Source organism: Mytilus trossulus, chromosome 1 (genome assembly GCF_036588685.1).
Source record: "Mytilus trossulus isolate FHL-02 chromosome 1, PNRI_Mtr1.1.1.hap1, whole genome shotgun sequence".
NCBI lineage: Eukaryota > Metazoa > Mollusca > Bivalvia > Mytilida > Mytilidae > Mytilus > Mytilus trossulus.
Genome location: NC_086373.1, coordinates 2,013,204 through 2,030,306, shown reverse-complemented (window position 1 = coordinate 2,030,306; position 17,103 = coordinate 2,013,204). Strand labels below are relative to the sequence as shown.

Here is a 17,103-nt window from a genome sequence, read left to right as displayed (position 1 = left end):
TTTTTGACAGAGATCAATTCTTGGAATCATCTCTTTGGTTTCATTTTAAGCGGGGGGGGGGTTATAGATTCAAATCCAAGTAGGATAAACATAAGATATGATATAATTGCCAAAGAAACAACTTTCCACCAGAGTTTGAATGAAGTGGATGCAAGCAATTGAAGGTCATCATACAACCTTCAACAAAGAGCAAAACCCATATGGCATAGCTAGCTTTAGAAGGCCCCAAAATGGTGAATGTAAAACCAGATAACTTACAACCTGATGTATGTACAAACAATAAACAAACAAAAAATATGATAGCAACAAAGACAAACACAGAATTACAAGTAGAATATTGTGGATTCATTTAATTTACATGTGAATCAATTTTCACTGATTGATATTATCGAGATAAAAGTTGTGTTTTTGTGTATACTAGTATATGATTTCTTGGTTTTACCAAAGTGTGTATACAAGGTCATACAAGATCATACAAGCTTATATTTAATGTGTACTTCATTGAACATTAAAACTCGTTGTTCATCAATCAACAAAAAATCCTTAAAAAATTGGTACATGTAGGTCTCAAATAATAATGAATACATTTATATTAAACATTTATAACTAACATATCTGCATATTTTTTTTATATGGATTTGGTATTTGCCTCTGCACATAAAGCACCAGGTAGCCAATTAAAAAGTGCTAAGGGAAAGAATTAATCATGAGCAAATATCTTGCAACTCCATCACATGCCAGTGTATTGCCATAGAAATGGATTACCGGTATACAAAAAATATATTTTAATGTCTAACTTTGTGAACTTGTCTGTAAGTATTGGATTTGATAGATGTATTGTCAATATAAACACCACTCCCATGACTGTGCGTACCAATGCTTCTTTGGTCATCAGACTGATTTTTGTGGCTTCTACCACTACTTGTTGATGAATGGTCATTATCAATTCCCTGACATTGTGTCTGTGTAGTATTACTTGAAAGCTGTTTTAAAAGATTTAGTGCTGAATTTTCATGACTTCTGGACTTATCATGTCTACGAATGTTTCCTATGTTATCATATACTTCATCACTGTAGCGATAAGGGCTTATTTCAGACTGAGATTTTGTATCACCAATACTAGGAAGGTCGAGAGGACGTGGAGGCAATGTAGGTCTCACGCTAGAGGTTGCAGAAGACCAGCTACTCATCTGTATTCTCTGCAGTTTATTATGATCTGCCATGGCCTTAGATCTAGATAGATGAACCATAATTGTTGTCAGTTTCTCCACATCTTTTGTTTTCTTCACACAACTGAAAGTAAAAAATATAAACTTATTTTTATCCATGATAGCCTTTACAGATGGATTATAACATTATAATTAAACTTTTTAAATAGACATTAGGGGACCAAAATGTCTAAAGTATGTTAAATACCAGCATTTTTATGGATGGATCAGGCATTCTTATTTTTAAGCTGTACTCAACATATAACTTTTCCATACTTACAAGCCTTTACAAGGGGTTAACCCGTAAACTTGAACTTTCAGTCTGTAGTCGAAGCTGCCAACTCAAATTTGGTCATTTTAAAATCTGGAGGTTCAAAAGTGAAGACTTTTAAAATATCACTAACAGTAAAGCTAGTTGTAGTAGTTTTGGTGAAAAGAGATAAAAGAAGTGTTGGAAATGTCACCTTCATTGTCCACTTCTATGATTTAGACTGAAATTCATTTCCACAGCATTTTTTTTCAGTTTTCGAAATTTGTGCAATCCTTTATAGTTAAAATATTGATTACTTGATTCTAAAATCGATTTTCTTCTAATGGAAAGAAGATGGGGGTATTTTCATTTCGATTTGAGAAACTTAGTCCAATTTTGTTTTGATAATCAGTTGACACAACCATTGTACAAGAAATCAGTAATGAGAATGAGAAAACCAGATGATACATTTTTCATAGCTTAGTGTACTTGTATAACTTAAATGTGCTGGACCATTTGGATAAGAAATCATGAGACTTTTTATCCCATTACAAAGAAGTTAGATGCAGAGGACTATAGATAAGATAGTTACTGACATCTTTGTGTAACAACTCATTGTCAAAATAACAAACAACTTACCAAATCAACAAGATTATGACAGTAACAGTAAATACTCCCGCTATGGTACTGGATATGTATAGTCCAGTCTGTAAGTCTGTTAAATAAAAGTTAGAATAAGAAAAAACTTTGGTGGTGAACAATAATGCAAGATTATTCGAGAATAATGTTTGTGCACCTACAATATTTAAATCTAAAATCAAATTTTTTCTATTATCATATATTGGTATCACATCGTCGTCTGCGTCGTCGTCGCCGTCGTCTTCAGCGTCGTCCGAAGACAGATGGTTTCCGGATAATAACTTTAGTATAAGCGAATAGAAATCAATAAAATTTTAACACAATGTTTATAACCACAAAAGCGGGTTATGGTCCAAATGGTTAAAGAATTTGGGGCCAAAACAAGTAGGACAATAAGTTGTGTATTAGTATTTCAATTGCTCTGAAATTGTACTACACTGTTAAATACTATACAATTACTGTCTTTTGGTGAGGTAAATGTTTGGTTTTATTGACTTTTGAAAAACTGATATTAACTGAGGCCAACGGCCGAAGTGAATATCCGTTTTTCAAAAGTCAATAAAACCAAATATTTACCGAAACAAAAGACAGTAAATGTTTTATTCCATATTCCGAGAGAAATTATTGTAATGGAAAATATTTACCCAAACCAATTGTACATCAAACGTTTTTTTTACCAAAATTATACATGTAAAAGCACGCGACGTTTTGCGCGGTGAATATCCTTTTTCCTCAGGTGAATATGCTTATTTATTCAAAATCCCATTCATATAGAAAACCTACTAATATTTTATCAATATGGAATAACATAATTAGAAGACTGGTATTTAATTTACGGGTTATGGGTCAAACAGTTTTGAAATTAAGGGTCAAAAACAAACATTTTTCAAGTTACCGGATGATAATTTGTGTTTAAATGTGTAGGACTCTAAAGTGCGATGGGGACGCTAAAGTCCGATGGTCACGCTAAAGTGCGATGGTCTACGCTAAAGTGCGATGCCTACATGCGCTAAAGTGCGATTGTCCGCGAAAGTATAGACGTAATAAACGTACAATGAATTATGACGTGAACAGTCGTTTATACAAACGAAAAATGAACAAGCCGAAAGATAAAAGTTAAAAATACAAAAAAATGTATTTGATTTTAAATAACTTTAAACGAAATGTCCATGACTTTCTTAAGTTAAACCTAACCGTGCTTTGTTGGCTGAAGTATCGACCATTTTCCTTCGTTATTTAGTAGATTCATGCGTAAATCATAAATTGTCCGCTAAAACATTATTTTGTACAGTGTAGATAAATATAACATGTAGTGATACCTTTGTGTTGAAGGTCGTATCTTGACTTATAATCGTTTACTTTTATAAATTATTAATGCAGTTGGATGAAAAGTTATCTAATTGGCACTCATATAACATCTACCTATATCTAGTTGTACTCATTACGAAGAAGAAAACTATGCGAATATTGCATATATGCAAGCAAGCTGACTAAAGTCTTACTCTACAAGCATTAGGAAATTAGCTCTAATCCCTCGAACCTTACTACATTGGTTCATTGCACTTAAGCGTGATATACAATCGTACGTTCGTATTTACAAAACAACCATCGCACTTTAGCGTCGCGCCGTGATACACCATCGTACTTTAGTGTAGACCATTGTACTTTAGCGTGACCATCGCACTTTAGAGTCCTACAAATGTATGGATGTCTCTGTCATTGTACTACAAGGTTCCATATAACTAAGAGAAGGCTTGGATTCAGTTTGGGGTTGGTTTTTTTGGAATATATAGGAATAAGGGGCCCCAAAAAGAGCTGAAAACGAGCATTTTTCTAGTCTCCATAGCAGACAGCCAATATCTTGTGTTAAATTGTATGGATCTCTCTGAAATTGTACAAGGTTTCATATATACTACAATGGAAAGGCTGGGAAAGAGTTTTTGGGTAATTGCTCCAAGGGGGGGGGGGGGAGTTCAAAAGTTGGAGGGGGGCCAATTTTTTAAAGGAGTTTCATTTTTTCTTCAAAATTTCTCGAATTTCATATTTTTGAAAAGTCTCAAGAAGAAATCTTTTGTTGCACAGAAACCTATATAATGTTAAAAATTTGATCACAATCCATATTTAGAGCTGTATCAAGCTTGAATGTTGTGTCCATACTTGCCCCATATGATCAAGGTTCAACATTTGCGGTCGTATAAAGCTGCGCTCTGCGGAGCACCTATTTTTTATGTTAACATCAACATTCATTTCTTATTTTTCTAGATTCATAGATTTCGTAGATTTCACACGATAAATCCTTTCGGAGATTATAATTTAAAGTACAACAAACATGCCATCCTCACTTGTTTGAGGTACAAATATTTTATTCCATTACCAAAAAAAAAACGGTTTTACTAACATTTCTAGTCTTTAATTACCTTCTACAACAAAAGTATATACACATATGTTTTTTTCTTCTTATTTTGACTAAAACTTCTATCTACATGGTATCTGAAGACGTATGTAACAATAAACCTTACCTTTCTTTGTCATAGAAGATTTATACTGGTTTGAACAGGAGTTATTGTTGTATACATCAGGTGGTAGAGTTGGTTTTGTGATATTGTTCCTTCCATCAGAGACGGTACTACCATCAGATACAGTGATACTAGTCCTTCCAATTGATACAACAATGTTTGTATGAGTGGTTGCCTCTATTGGTGCCTTAGATGGCAAATGAACTTTGTTTCTGTAATGCGTTGTTAAGATATCATCAGTAGTTTGTTTCTGTGAGAAGACGTTTATACTGGTTGTAGATGGTGCTTGAGTCGAAGTCTCTGGTAATTCTGCCATCTTTGTATTTGCTGTGTTTGTAGGTTTAGATGTTGATTTAAAATTTTTGATCATTCCTGTTTGTTGAAGTTCCTTTGTTGTAGACAGTTGATTTGTATCTAAAGCAAATTCATATGATTAGTAATAAAGTGGTGCCAACAACTGACTAAAAGCGTGTTGCAAAACTAATTTTACCACAAGAAATTTTGCAAGGACAGAACTGAACCTAGCAAGAGTTTAAATTCGTTCTGAAAGTCTAAATGGAATAGGGCTTTTTATTACAAAACGAACATTTTATTTTTTTGAGCTACATTAAATTATATATAAGAAAAATGTAATGGACGTCAAGTTGGTTACTTATTCCCTATTCCCTTATATTCGTTACCTATTCCCTATTCCCTATTCGTTACCTTTTCGTTACCTAATAAGAAATGAATAGGGAATAGGGAATAGGTAACGAATAGGGAATAGGGAATAAGTAACCAACTTGACGTCCATAAAAATGTACTTGTTACATATTTGCTGTTCTGTGAACGACTTCTATTCATTCAGATATAGTATGACGGTCTTTTTCAAATGCTCACTTGTAACAACCAAGAATATTTTTTTTAAATAAACATATTCCAAAAAATATACAATAACTTAAGAAGTACAAGAATTAAAAAAGCGGTAAATATCTCTGTACTTCACGTAACTACTAGATTTAGTTGAGCTTGATAACTTATACCTACTGGATTTTGTTATGGGCATTTGGCAGTCCTCTCTTGTTCTATCATCAGGAAAACAAACTGTTTTACACCACGCGGTAGAATCTGTATGAATTTGTTCATTTCTACATTTCACTTCTTTAACTGTAAGTCGAATACGGATTTGAAGCCTGTTGTCCGTATAACTATCACTTTCCGATTTATACTGGAAGCATATGGCACCAGCGTTTATAGATCTAGTTGTAGTTTGAACCGTTTCCGAAAAAGATATTGTAGCGTTTCCATGGTTACAATCCCCTTCTATAATTGTTAGTTTATCATACTTGACTGTATGTTTTTGTCCTTGAAAACCGCCGTATTCGATGATATTATTGAAAGGCATTTGGTCAATCTTAACTTCCATTAATAGTTTTGTAGCGTTTTCAAATTTAACTTGCCATTGACAGTTTGGATATTGAGTATGTGAAGACTCTCTGATAGATATATCTTCTTGTAATTTAGTTGATCTCTGGGAATATTTGTCACACCAACCTACAAAATACGAAAAATAAACAGGTTATTTAGTTTTGATACTATCCTACACATTTTGAAGAGCTTTCCTATTGCATAAATGGTTTGATCATTCTCTTCCCGAATATTCCTTAAATGGCTGTCACTGGACATTAAATCTATCTGTACAATCTATCAGAAAAACTAAAACTTTTCTGGTTGTCAGGAAGTTCAATTTGGATCGATTTCGGCAAATGGGGTATTATTTGGCCCCTCAAATTATCAAAATAATATTAATTCTACTGATTGGTGAATTATTCTGCACACTTAATTTCAGAAGTAACAACACATGTAGTAACATATTGAAATTAACATAGTTCCCTTGAAGGGCCATTTACACCAATTTTTCTGAAGTATTTGTTAAGAGCCCAGGCTTTAGCCACTCATATTATACCGAAATTGAGAGATTGGTATGTTGCATCTATTAATAGCAAGTATCTTTTAGTCTAGAGTTTTTCAACTTTACACTTTTACTGAACAAGCAAAGCTAATACAGTGATAATTTGTCATACCTCTTTTAAAATAAAGACTATATAAAAAAGAAGATGTGGTATGATTGCCAATGAGACAACTATCCACAAAAGACCAAAATGACACAAACAACTATAGGTCACCGTACGGCCTAAGTTATGCCCTTCACCGTCAAATACATTCACTTACCATCTTTCAGTGTAGCCTCGACAAACTGCAAAATAGTCACAGATATAACAATGTCAACAAATATCATCTTTTGTCATCTTTTGTCATTCTGGTCACAGTTGTATACTATTTGTTTGTTTGTATATTATCTTACACCTGTTGAATATCTTATCTAATATGTTTATTCCTTGAAGGTATTTTAGATATATGCAAAAAGAACATTATCAGCTAAAGGATCGATACTTTGTTGTAGTGAAAATCGTAATATAATTGATAGTCACCCCTCTTTTCACAAATATTTCCATAAATTTCTCGTTGTTTTACAAATAATAAAACTCTTTACCACAAATAAAGTAATTGCTTCTATATTCTGAATATAAATAAAAAGATTGAAATGAAATATAAAATGAAATTGATAGTTTTGATAATTTTTTACAATTTGAATTTTCGGTCTAAAGAACGGCCAAAGGAAGGCGGTCAAAATGCTTTCCAAAAAAATTAAGATAATATTACAATCACACCAACGATTGTTTAGGCCAGGTTATGTATTGTACAAATTTTGAAATATTTGTTTTTTAGGCTGTCAGAATCATTTCTGTTCATAAACAATACGATTCATCTAAAATGGAAATGTGAAATCTTTAAAACATATGAAGAGCATGTATCTCCAATGTTAATACGAAAATCAAAACCTTATACCGCGTTTTATGTCATGATTTTGAAGATAGTTGTCGGTTGCTAAACTTTTAAACTAAATGTATATTCAGAGATCTTCAGAGACGAGACAGTGCCAGTGGTATTATACCAGTTACATAATGATATGTGTTGAACGTGTTTCCTATATTTCCATTCAAAACTATTATTTTACGCCATCTTTGATTTAGATCTCATCGTTCACAGGAGACTGTAGTCCATGTTTCCTATTGCTTGCATATGTAGTACCGAAAGGTGGGAAACGAGTCTGTTCCTGCATGTGTCATGAAAATATTTTTTGAGAAAAAACACCTCTGTAAAGTAATGTCTTTGACAAAAGGGAGAGATATATACAAATCTGCTTTTATATGTTGTCTATCAGCGTTAATGATATATGACTTATCAAATGATTTGAACAAAAGGCGGGTGCCACTAGTGAAGCTCGAACTGTAGACCTTTCCCAAGCACCTGTATCAGTTTTACACCAGTTTAAGTTGGCCTACGGGTACTCAATTAGCTGTATTTTTTTGTGCAACCATGTGTTTTTGTGTGTGTGGGGTTGGTTTTTTTTTGGGGGGGGGGGGGGGGGAGAGGGGCCCGACAACTAATCATAAAGATAAAAAGTGGAAGGAGACTGAGGCTCAAACAATAAAAAAATAAAAACGATAAATAGAAGAACATTGATCATTCGTTAAAAAATGGGAAAAAAATGAACGGAGTACGCATGTATCATTCTTAAACAAAGAGTTTGATACTAGAAGATAAAGAAGTAAATATAATATTTAGTGGAGATAAAGAATACAGATACGATCACGTTCCACCTGTCTCCTTTGTTGTGTTAGTCAAAGATACTTGTTTCATGGAACGGATATGGAGTCTAAATTGTTAATGTCTGCTTGCTGGTTACAATTGGTGATATTAGGAGTCAAAGGTATTTTTTAAATTCATATCGAACCTATAACCTTTTTAATTTCTTACTTTATTTGGTAAAAACGTTGTTAGACTGTAAACTTAAATAATATCAATCAATATAAAAAAAGTATATCACAAACATATTTTTAATATCCCATTTTTTGTGTATAAACATTGACGTGACTGCATTTGGTTTAAGGCTGTTTATAATATTGTGAAAACGTATATTCTACCCTCAATGTTAAAATAACGTCAAAAGACTTACTCGAGTGTCTTGATAAGCATCAAAGATACAAGGAGCAATCCATACAACTTGCCAGCAGTGCTACACTTAATTGGTAGTCCAAATCCAAAAGAGTCATACAAATTACTACTTGCAGTATTATTTTTTGGTTTAAAGTATGAATTCTTCTTTTTAGTTGGAAGACTCATAGATGTAACAATGTTATTTTTTTGTAACCTTGTTAATACCACCTTCTAAATCATGGACAATTGTACGTATCTCATTTTTTTACGAGATATGCTAATGCATGTTTCTTTATATGGTGTTTTAGAGATATAGACACACTATTGCCAAAGGGGTTTCAGAAAGGCAGGGTTCATACTACGGTGTCTTGTTAACTAACATTTTAGGGACTTACTGATTTTGCGTGGTTGCACCCATATGCACCATATAACATCCCGTGTTTTTTATGAACCTGATCATGATACTTGCCACTGAACATGAATTTCTCAAGCATCTCTAGATGTTAGCTTTTTTACACGATAGCCAAGTCTGTCCGTATACTAGTATATACATACACATGTGATATTTAAATCATTCTGATATAACACCTTCAAATCCCGGTATTATTTTTCAGGCAATGCAGTAAATAGTATTAATACCAAACATGTAACTAATGGTACCAAACATTCATGCCACAGCGGTAAGATAAAATATGTATTAACTAACAAATGTATACAGATTGTGAAATTCGATTCTCTCTCAAAAATGCGTCCGAATCTAAAAACAATTTATTATATATACATGGCCGAAATTGTTAGCCATGAATTACGTTTAATTTGGTCGCGGTAACTTGTTAATTTCTGTGCAATGCAACCTTTAATAAAGATCATGAAATATCGTTACAAAACACTGAAATGAATATTAATCGAAAATCACGCTACACAATACATTTAATAGTAGAATATACCATTGTGGCACCGTTAAAGTCCAAAATTACTCTAAAGTCCACAACACCGCTAAAGTCCACAACAATTTTCCGCTAAAGTCCACAACGCCGCTAAAGTCCACAAAATGACCTCCGCTTAAGTCCACAAGAATACGCCGTTAAAGTCCACAATAACAAGTTCCGCTAAAGTCCACAAAAAAGCACCGTTAAAGTCCAAACATTTGTTTTTTATTATCAAAAGATCAATTCGCTGGTTTTTTACTCCCAATAGTATATATATATCTAATAAAAAGCATGAACCCTTGTTTTTTCAAAGTATTTCTTACGAAAGCGTATTAGGGACATGGTTAACATAAAATTTGTAATGAAATATTTTTCAAATTCGAAATTTTGACATTCCAGATTTTAAAATTTCGACTGACTCCCAAATTTTTGACCTTCTCAAATTTCTGAATTCCGAATAAGTAAAAATTGTAAATTTGATTTTTTTTCATTCGGAAAGAACATGCATGTTGACAGAAATTTTTGGTTTGAATAAATTTCAAGATCAAAGAATGTCAAAGTTTTAAGTTAAAGTCAAAATTTCGAGATTTTAAAAGTTAAAATTTCGAGTTAAAATCGAAATTTACAGATTTGAAATGCCAAATTTCGACTTTGAAAAAAGAAGTTCACTACTAATTTTATTTCTACTACATATGTATATATTAAAAGATGATGTGGTATTATTGCCAATGAGACGGCCTTATTATGTTCCTTATGTGGGGCCTAAAACTAACGGCCTTACTATGTCTCGTATGCGACTTTCACACATTGCCGATTATTGCTCCCGTTTGAGACCAAACAGCGATACGACGCGAAAAATGAAAAAAGTCGGATTACTGTCCTCAATTATCTCGAATGTTCTATCATTAGCTGAACAAAGTCGTATAAGTTCGTAACAGATTCCTACAGGTCGGGAAGGGTCCGAATAGTTCGGCGAAGCACCCCGACAATTATATATGGGCGTCCCGTAACATTCGTAGAAACTCATCCGATTGTGTCTAGTCGGATGATAGTCGTGCTTGTGTCGTGACAGATTATGCTGACGGTATCGGATCAAAATCCTAACAATGTTCTGTGTATTCTTTACGGTGTCCTGTGGGACGGGAATGATCTTGGGAAATTTTTCATTGCTGTTTTCTGCCGATTAAGTCAAGATTCGATCCAGATCTTGCCGATTGCGAAACGTTTTTGCCTAAACCGTTCGGGAACAGTCCCGTTATTAATATGAAATTCGTCAATGATACACAAGTCAGAGTCCCGACAATTACAAAATACAATACGACTGAGACCAGACAAAGCCGTTTGCAATGCGATAGAGCGGACCGTGATAGGATTACGTTCCAACAGTACATGATCATCTCGAGTATGCCGACAGTTTTCCAACAGATAACTTCCGTCAGCGTCGGTTCACTGTCTAGTCACTGTTTGATTTCTATCGAATTTGATTCGGAAGAATCGGGACGCAGTCGTGACAGACTCGATCGAATTTCACCAGGTAATGCGGGGTTCACACATTGCCGATTATTGCTCCAGTTTTAGATTAAGCTGGGGTCACACATTCACGATTTTTACTACCGTTCTTGACAGGACCATTCCCGATTAAAATTTATTAAAAGTCTGATCAAGATCCTGTGAATCGTGGATGGAAATTCAAACTTAAATTAAAATTTGTAAAAAAAATAATTTGATCACGACAACAATCAGATAGTATTCAGGAAGCACCGATATTCAACCGTTTCTAAGCGAATTAGTCCCGATAATACCGTTCTGAATCCGCTTCTAATCCGATTTGTATTTTTCGCCAGGTAAAATTCGACCGAGTCTGTCACGACTGCGTCCCGACTCTACCGAATGTTATCCGACTGAGATCAGACAGTGACCGGACAGTGAACCGACGCTGACGGAAGTTATCCGTTCGAAAACTGTCGGCATATTCGGGATGATCAAGTACTGTCGGAACGTAATCCTATCATAGTCCGCTCTATCGCATTGCAAACGGCTTTGTCTGGTCTCAGTCGTATTGTATTCTGTAATTGTCGGGACTCTGACGTGGGTATCATTGACGAATTTCGTATTAATAACGGGACTGTTTCGGAACGGTTTCGGCAAAAAACGGTTCGCAATCGACAAGATCTGGATGCAATCTGGACTCAATCGGCAGAAAAACAACTATGAAAAATTACTCCAGATCATTCCCGTTCCACAGGACACCGTCCAGAATACACAAGACATTGTTCGGAATTCGATCCGATACAGCAGAATCTGTCACGACATAGCCACGATTGTAATCCGACTAGACAAAATCGGCTGAGTTGCCCCGAATGTTACGGGACGCACCTAACTGTCGGGATGCTTTGCCGAACTATTCGGACCCTTCCCGATCCGTAGGAATCTGTTACGAACTAAAACGAATGCGTTCAGACAATGATAGAACATTCCAGATAATTGAGGATACTAATCCGACTTTTTCACTTTTCGTGTCGTATTGCTGTCTGATCTCAATCGGGAGCAATAATCGGCAATGTGTGAACCCCGCATTAGACAGCGATACGACACGAAAAGTGAAAAAGTCGGATTAGTATCCTCAATTATCTGGAATGTCCTATTATTGTCTGAACGCAGTTGTTTTAGTTCGTAAACATACTTTGCAGAATGTATGGTACTTCGATTTACTACATTTTTATAGTAGAAAATCGGTACCATAAAGGACAGAACTATATTACACAGAGACATATCATTATACGAATTAAAATTCAACTTTTGCAATAAAAGAGGGAGCAGTTCTTACTTTCTGATGAATTGTCAAATCAATGTTTAAATAAACTAACTTTAATAATCGGAGTTAGGTTAAATACGATGTAGTTTCAATATGAAATACTAAATATCTTTATTTTAACAGGTCAGATATATGATTCAACACACAGACAGTTCAAGATCAATAGCAAAGAAACTCAAAACATTGCATTTCAAAATGCTTCTTCATTGTATTCAATAACCATTCTTATTTTACCATTGGAGTGCAGCCCTTCGTTATGGCTTCAAGACTGCAATTCCGGCCTACTTTACAATCTCACGACTAGTCGTAAAAGAGCATTGTTTCGTCTAAATGTCACCAAAACTGCTATACATCTAGGAAACAAGTATATACTTAGTTTTGCGAGGAACGACTCGTGCAGGAACACGACTTTCATTGTTTTGAATAGAAAAGGTACAACAACTAACACTTAACACCATAACACAAAACAATGATAATGATGTTATATATATAATGTAGTAAGTCAAAGTACAACATCACTTGGTGTGATTAATGAGTCTCAAGTATCAAAATATTCAAGACAAATGATAAACCCGCAAACACACAAGATCTTTTTGAGAACATAGTTTAAAATGATAGCATATCTAAACAAGACTATACAGATCTGTTCGCAATTCATGTTTTTTTTTATTTCTCCTAAAATTTGCTATGTGCCTACCAAACTTGTAGTACTTCAAAATATTATTCTAAGTATCTTTGACCACAGAATGAATCTGAAACACAAATTACAAACAAATAAACAGTCAAATTGTGTAAGAGGATTTTTATATAGAAAATACATTAAAGTCAAGTAAATTTGGTCTTATTAATTCTTATAGCTGGCAAGTATAGAATAAGTATTTAACTTACGAATACTTTGCAAGTTATCCTTTTTTAACTTCGTCGGGATATTTGCACGCAACTTTTTGTTTGTTTATGTTTAGATAGTGTAACAGTCGGATCTACAACCGAATTGGGAAGACAAACTACGACAGAGAAACCATCAACCAAAACGGAAAACTATCTTACAAATTTAGAACCGTCTACAACAGAATCTTCACCGTTTACCAGTTATACCCCGACGCTGTCAAATGTATCAGGGGTTGTTATCTCGAACAAAATCGACCTTCAAACAACTGGTAATCTTAATTTCTATACAACTGGTTCCTCGTCTGGATTTGTTTCCCCGAATAATCAAATTTTGTTTAGTAGCCAAGAACCAAACTTTATCACAACAAACATGGAACTCTTATCTTCAACATCAGCTCTTCAAAGTATATTGCCACTCAATTTTTCGAATACCACCCCAAAAATCTTAAAAGTGATTTCGGTTGTGCCAAGTAAAGTTCACTATACCATAGCAGACAGTTTAACAACTTTTAAGGCGAACGTGTCAGAGCCACCAGGTACCTAACTTTCTTTCATTTTATCAGTGTTGGTCTAGTTACTAAGATCTACATATGTTTCAAAACTATGATATAGTACAGTATTAAAGTTTCAGTTAATATTATGACGGTAAAACATAATTTGAAGAACACATAGCCCTATTTTAAAATAAATAAAAATGCGAAAAGACAAACAATAGTTTAACAAACATTACATGGTAAACTAAAGATTAGCCAACACGGACACACCTTAAACAGTGGTGAAATGTTAATTACTACTATCTTGTCTATCAAATAACAAGGCGAGAAAAAAAAATGCAGCGATATCAATTTTTTGAAAATGAGGCAAGTATATCCAAGCAAAAGCTTGTGGTGTTATCATGTTTTGGTCAACACTTAGTAATCCTATGAACTGATGCTAAATAATCTTTAGAAAATGTTCATAGAGTTATAATCAGCAGCTATTTTCGCATGTTTCCCTGTTTCAGTATAAAAAAAACGACATGGTATTACCGAATAAAGTTACAATTTCTGACATTTTTTCTTTCTTTTACAGATAGCAAAGATCTGTCGACATCTCCAACTGTTGATGTTAAACAAGAAAATACAAAGAAAGGTAAATTGTCATCGTTGTTTCAACTTTATAAGCTAACGAAATAAACAGTAGTGTAAGATTAGACTGAAAGTGGGGTGGGGAACATCAATTTATGATTCAACCAAAAGTATCTCAATTTATAGAGCAAAAGTCATACTAATATCTCATTACCTGCTTAATATAGAAAAGTAAGTCAATATTATAAGACAAGGTAGGAAAGCTACCTCAGGTTATGATGAAGGTTGGCGCCTGTCAAAGCGTTAAACCCCGCTGCATCTGTTTAAACATGTCCTGGATAAAGGCAATAGCAGTATTCTGCTGTTCAAAAGTCATTAATCGATTGAGATAAATAACTCCATATTACAATTTAAAACCAAACGAAACACATCAACTATAAGAGGATGACAACGGAACAACATAATCACTGACATGCATAAAAAACAAACGCATACAAACTTAGAAATGATCTACTTGATTTTGTATAACAGCTATCAATGACTCAAATTATTGACTTGCTACAAGACATTTTTTTTTAGAAAAAAAGTCAGGGATTAAATTCTGGTTTTATGGTTAGCCAAACCTCACGCTTGTATGGTAATGTTAAAAAATATATAGCTGAAATGACAACTATGTGACAGGTATACGGACAAACACAAGAGCACTCAACAGGAACATTTTGTTCCGTGGTTATCGTTTGTTGATGTGGTTCATACGAGTTTCTCTTTTTTTCGTTTTCAATAGATTAGACCTCTTTAAATGCTTTATCACTAGTAATTTTGAATCCTTGCTGTTCGGTGTGAGCAAAGGCTCCGTGTTGAAGACCGTACTTGGTTTACTTTTTACTAGACTTTTTACTTATTGAACGTTGTCTCATTGGCCCTCATACAACATCTTCTTATAACTATTGACAGCTGGCAGTCTGTTTTTTTTGCAGTTGATTCAAAATTGTAGGATGGGAATTTATCATATGATTCAGTTTATATTTTTATAATTTTTATTTACAGATAATCCCAATTCCACGATAGCCCTTGGAATAACAATTTCCCTATTTGCTTTGGCGGTTATCATCATTGCTCTGATGATTATCAGGTAATTCTAGAAAAAAATATAATATGGACGAATTATAACAGTAACATTATTTGGTAAAAACGGAAATGAGGACAGGCAATCTAGTACCCCTTTTTTAAGCAATATTTCACTTTGAATGCGATATCCTTTGATATTTTCAATTTAAATGATAAAAATAGGTTGAATTGTGGGTCTGCTGTTGATATAAAAAGTTGTTCAATTGTGTATAATAAAGTATTTACAATTTACAGAAAATTTGGGAAAACCAATCTAAATATTTTACTTGAAAGCGTAAAAAAATCACGACTAAGACCCCGTTTACACTGACAACGAAATTGAATCAATCTTTTTTTGAATCGACCTTAAAAAGACCAGTTCGCGTTTTCATTGCATAAGCAGGATCAATTGAGATCGATATTATTTAATCTAGTGCGTTTACACTATACAACATAAAAAGAACCGGTCAGACCTTTATTTTCCTATCTAAATATAACAAACACCTGAAAAAAAGATCGATTCAAATAAGATCGATCTTTTTAAAACCACCATTAGAGGTAGACTTTTTAAGTCCGATTGAAGATCGATCTTACCCGTTTACACTGGACCAAAGACCGATCAGATCTTAAAAAGGTCGATCTTTTTTGTTAGTGTTTTTTTCTTCTTCTAGTTTTAGTATAAATATCGATATTCATCATTAAATGATTATAATTAGATAAATAAAAAAATTACATGCCTAGTTAGATTCAAAACAAGCACCTGCTAATAAAGTTGTGCGTTCATATCACTAGTCCAAATGGTCTGAAGGAAATCTCTATACAAACTATTACTAGTAATATTATTTTGTTTTTGTTTAGGGTTCTATATAAGAGCCGAAAGAACGTTGATTTAACTTCAGAAGCCATTTCTACAGTGTTCTGTAGCGATGATTTCGTGCATAGCACGGGTTTTATTAATGATGTACCGTCGTCGATAGCTACACAGGATTTTATAAAGATTCGGAAGGTATCGGATTCTACTACCGATGAAATGATGGAAGTAGAAGACCAGAGGTTTAACAACAAGACTTACGGAGAATCGACATTCGGAACCAGTTCTACTCCTAGACATAGTCCGAACAGAGTAAACCAGGACTCTAAATATGCTGGACTGTCCGGATTTAAGAAATATCCGGCACCTCAACCAAGCAAAGCTAGCAGTTATGTTTCCAATAGAAATTCCCGGTACAACTCACAACAATCAGATACAGACTATTTCCAGTACAAAAGACACTGAAGACGTATATCATTATATTGCCAAATGTATATAGTGTGTGTTTACATATATATAAGGGATATTAAAAGTTATTTGCCTGTCCTCATTTTTGTTTAGTTTTACAGAGAATATTTTGGTCAAAAATTTACTGATAATCGAACCTCTTCAATGATCGTCATTAGTTATATAGTATTGTGTATGTGTCCCTTGTGATGATGGGGTTAGTGGCAGATTTTGCTACTTTATGTGCTTTTGTTGAATTTTGAACATTAGTCGACTCGGTTTGAAAGACAATTTTAATTTCTAGATGTATTGTGGGTATGTGTGTCATTTAATTATGTCTCATTGACATATGCAACGTTACCATATATGTATATATAGGAAGATG

The 17,103-nt window shown here is 33.9% G+C and overlaps 2 protein-coding genes across 2 annotated transcripts; one reads left to right on the top strand and one right to left on the bottom strand.

Annotated features, from left to right (window-relative positions):
- Positions 1-274: 274 nt before the first annotated feature.
- On the bottom strand, positions 275-6,895 carry LOC134712166 (uncharacterized). The gene is made up of 5 exons (XM_063573432.1): positions 6,825-6,895; positions 5,640-6,146; positions 4,617-5,027; positions 2,098-2,173; positions 275-1,293 (listed from the first exon to the last, which is right to left on the bottom strand). The coding sequence occupies exons 1-5, from the start codon at positions 6,889-6,891 to the stop codon at positions 786-788; spliced, it is 1,569 nt and encodes a 522-aa protein (XP_063429502.1). The 5' UTR covers positions 6,892-6,895; the 3' UTR covers positions 275-785.
- A 2,377-nt stretch (positions 6,896-9,272) lies between these two features.
- On the top strand, positions 9,273-16,813 carry LOC134706207 (uncharacterized). The gene is made up of 6 exons (XM_063564946.1): positions 9,273-9,334; positions 12,522-12,830; positions 13,361-13,822; positions 14,358-14,417; positions 15,401-15,485; positions 16,319-16,813. Exons 3-6 carry the CDS (start codon positions 13,657-13,659, stop codon positions 16,734-16,736), a joined length of 729 nt encoding a protein of 242 aa, XP_063421016.1. The 5' UTR covers positions 9,273-9,334; positions 12,522-12,830; positions 13,361-13,656; the 3' UTR covers positions 16,737-16,813.
- The last annotated feature ends 290 nt before the right edge of the window (positions 16,814-17,103 follow it).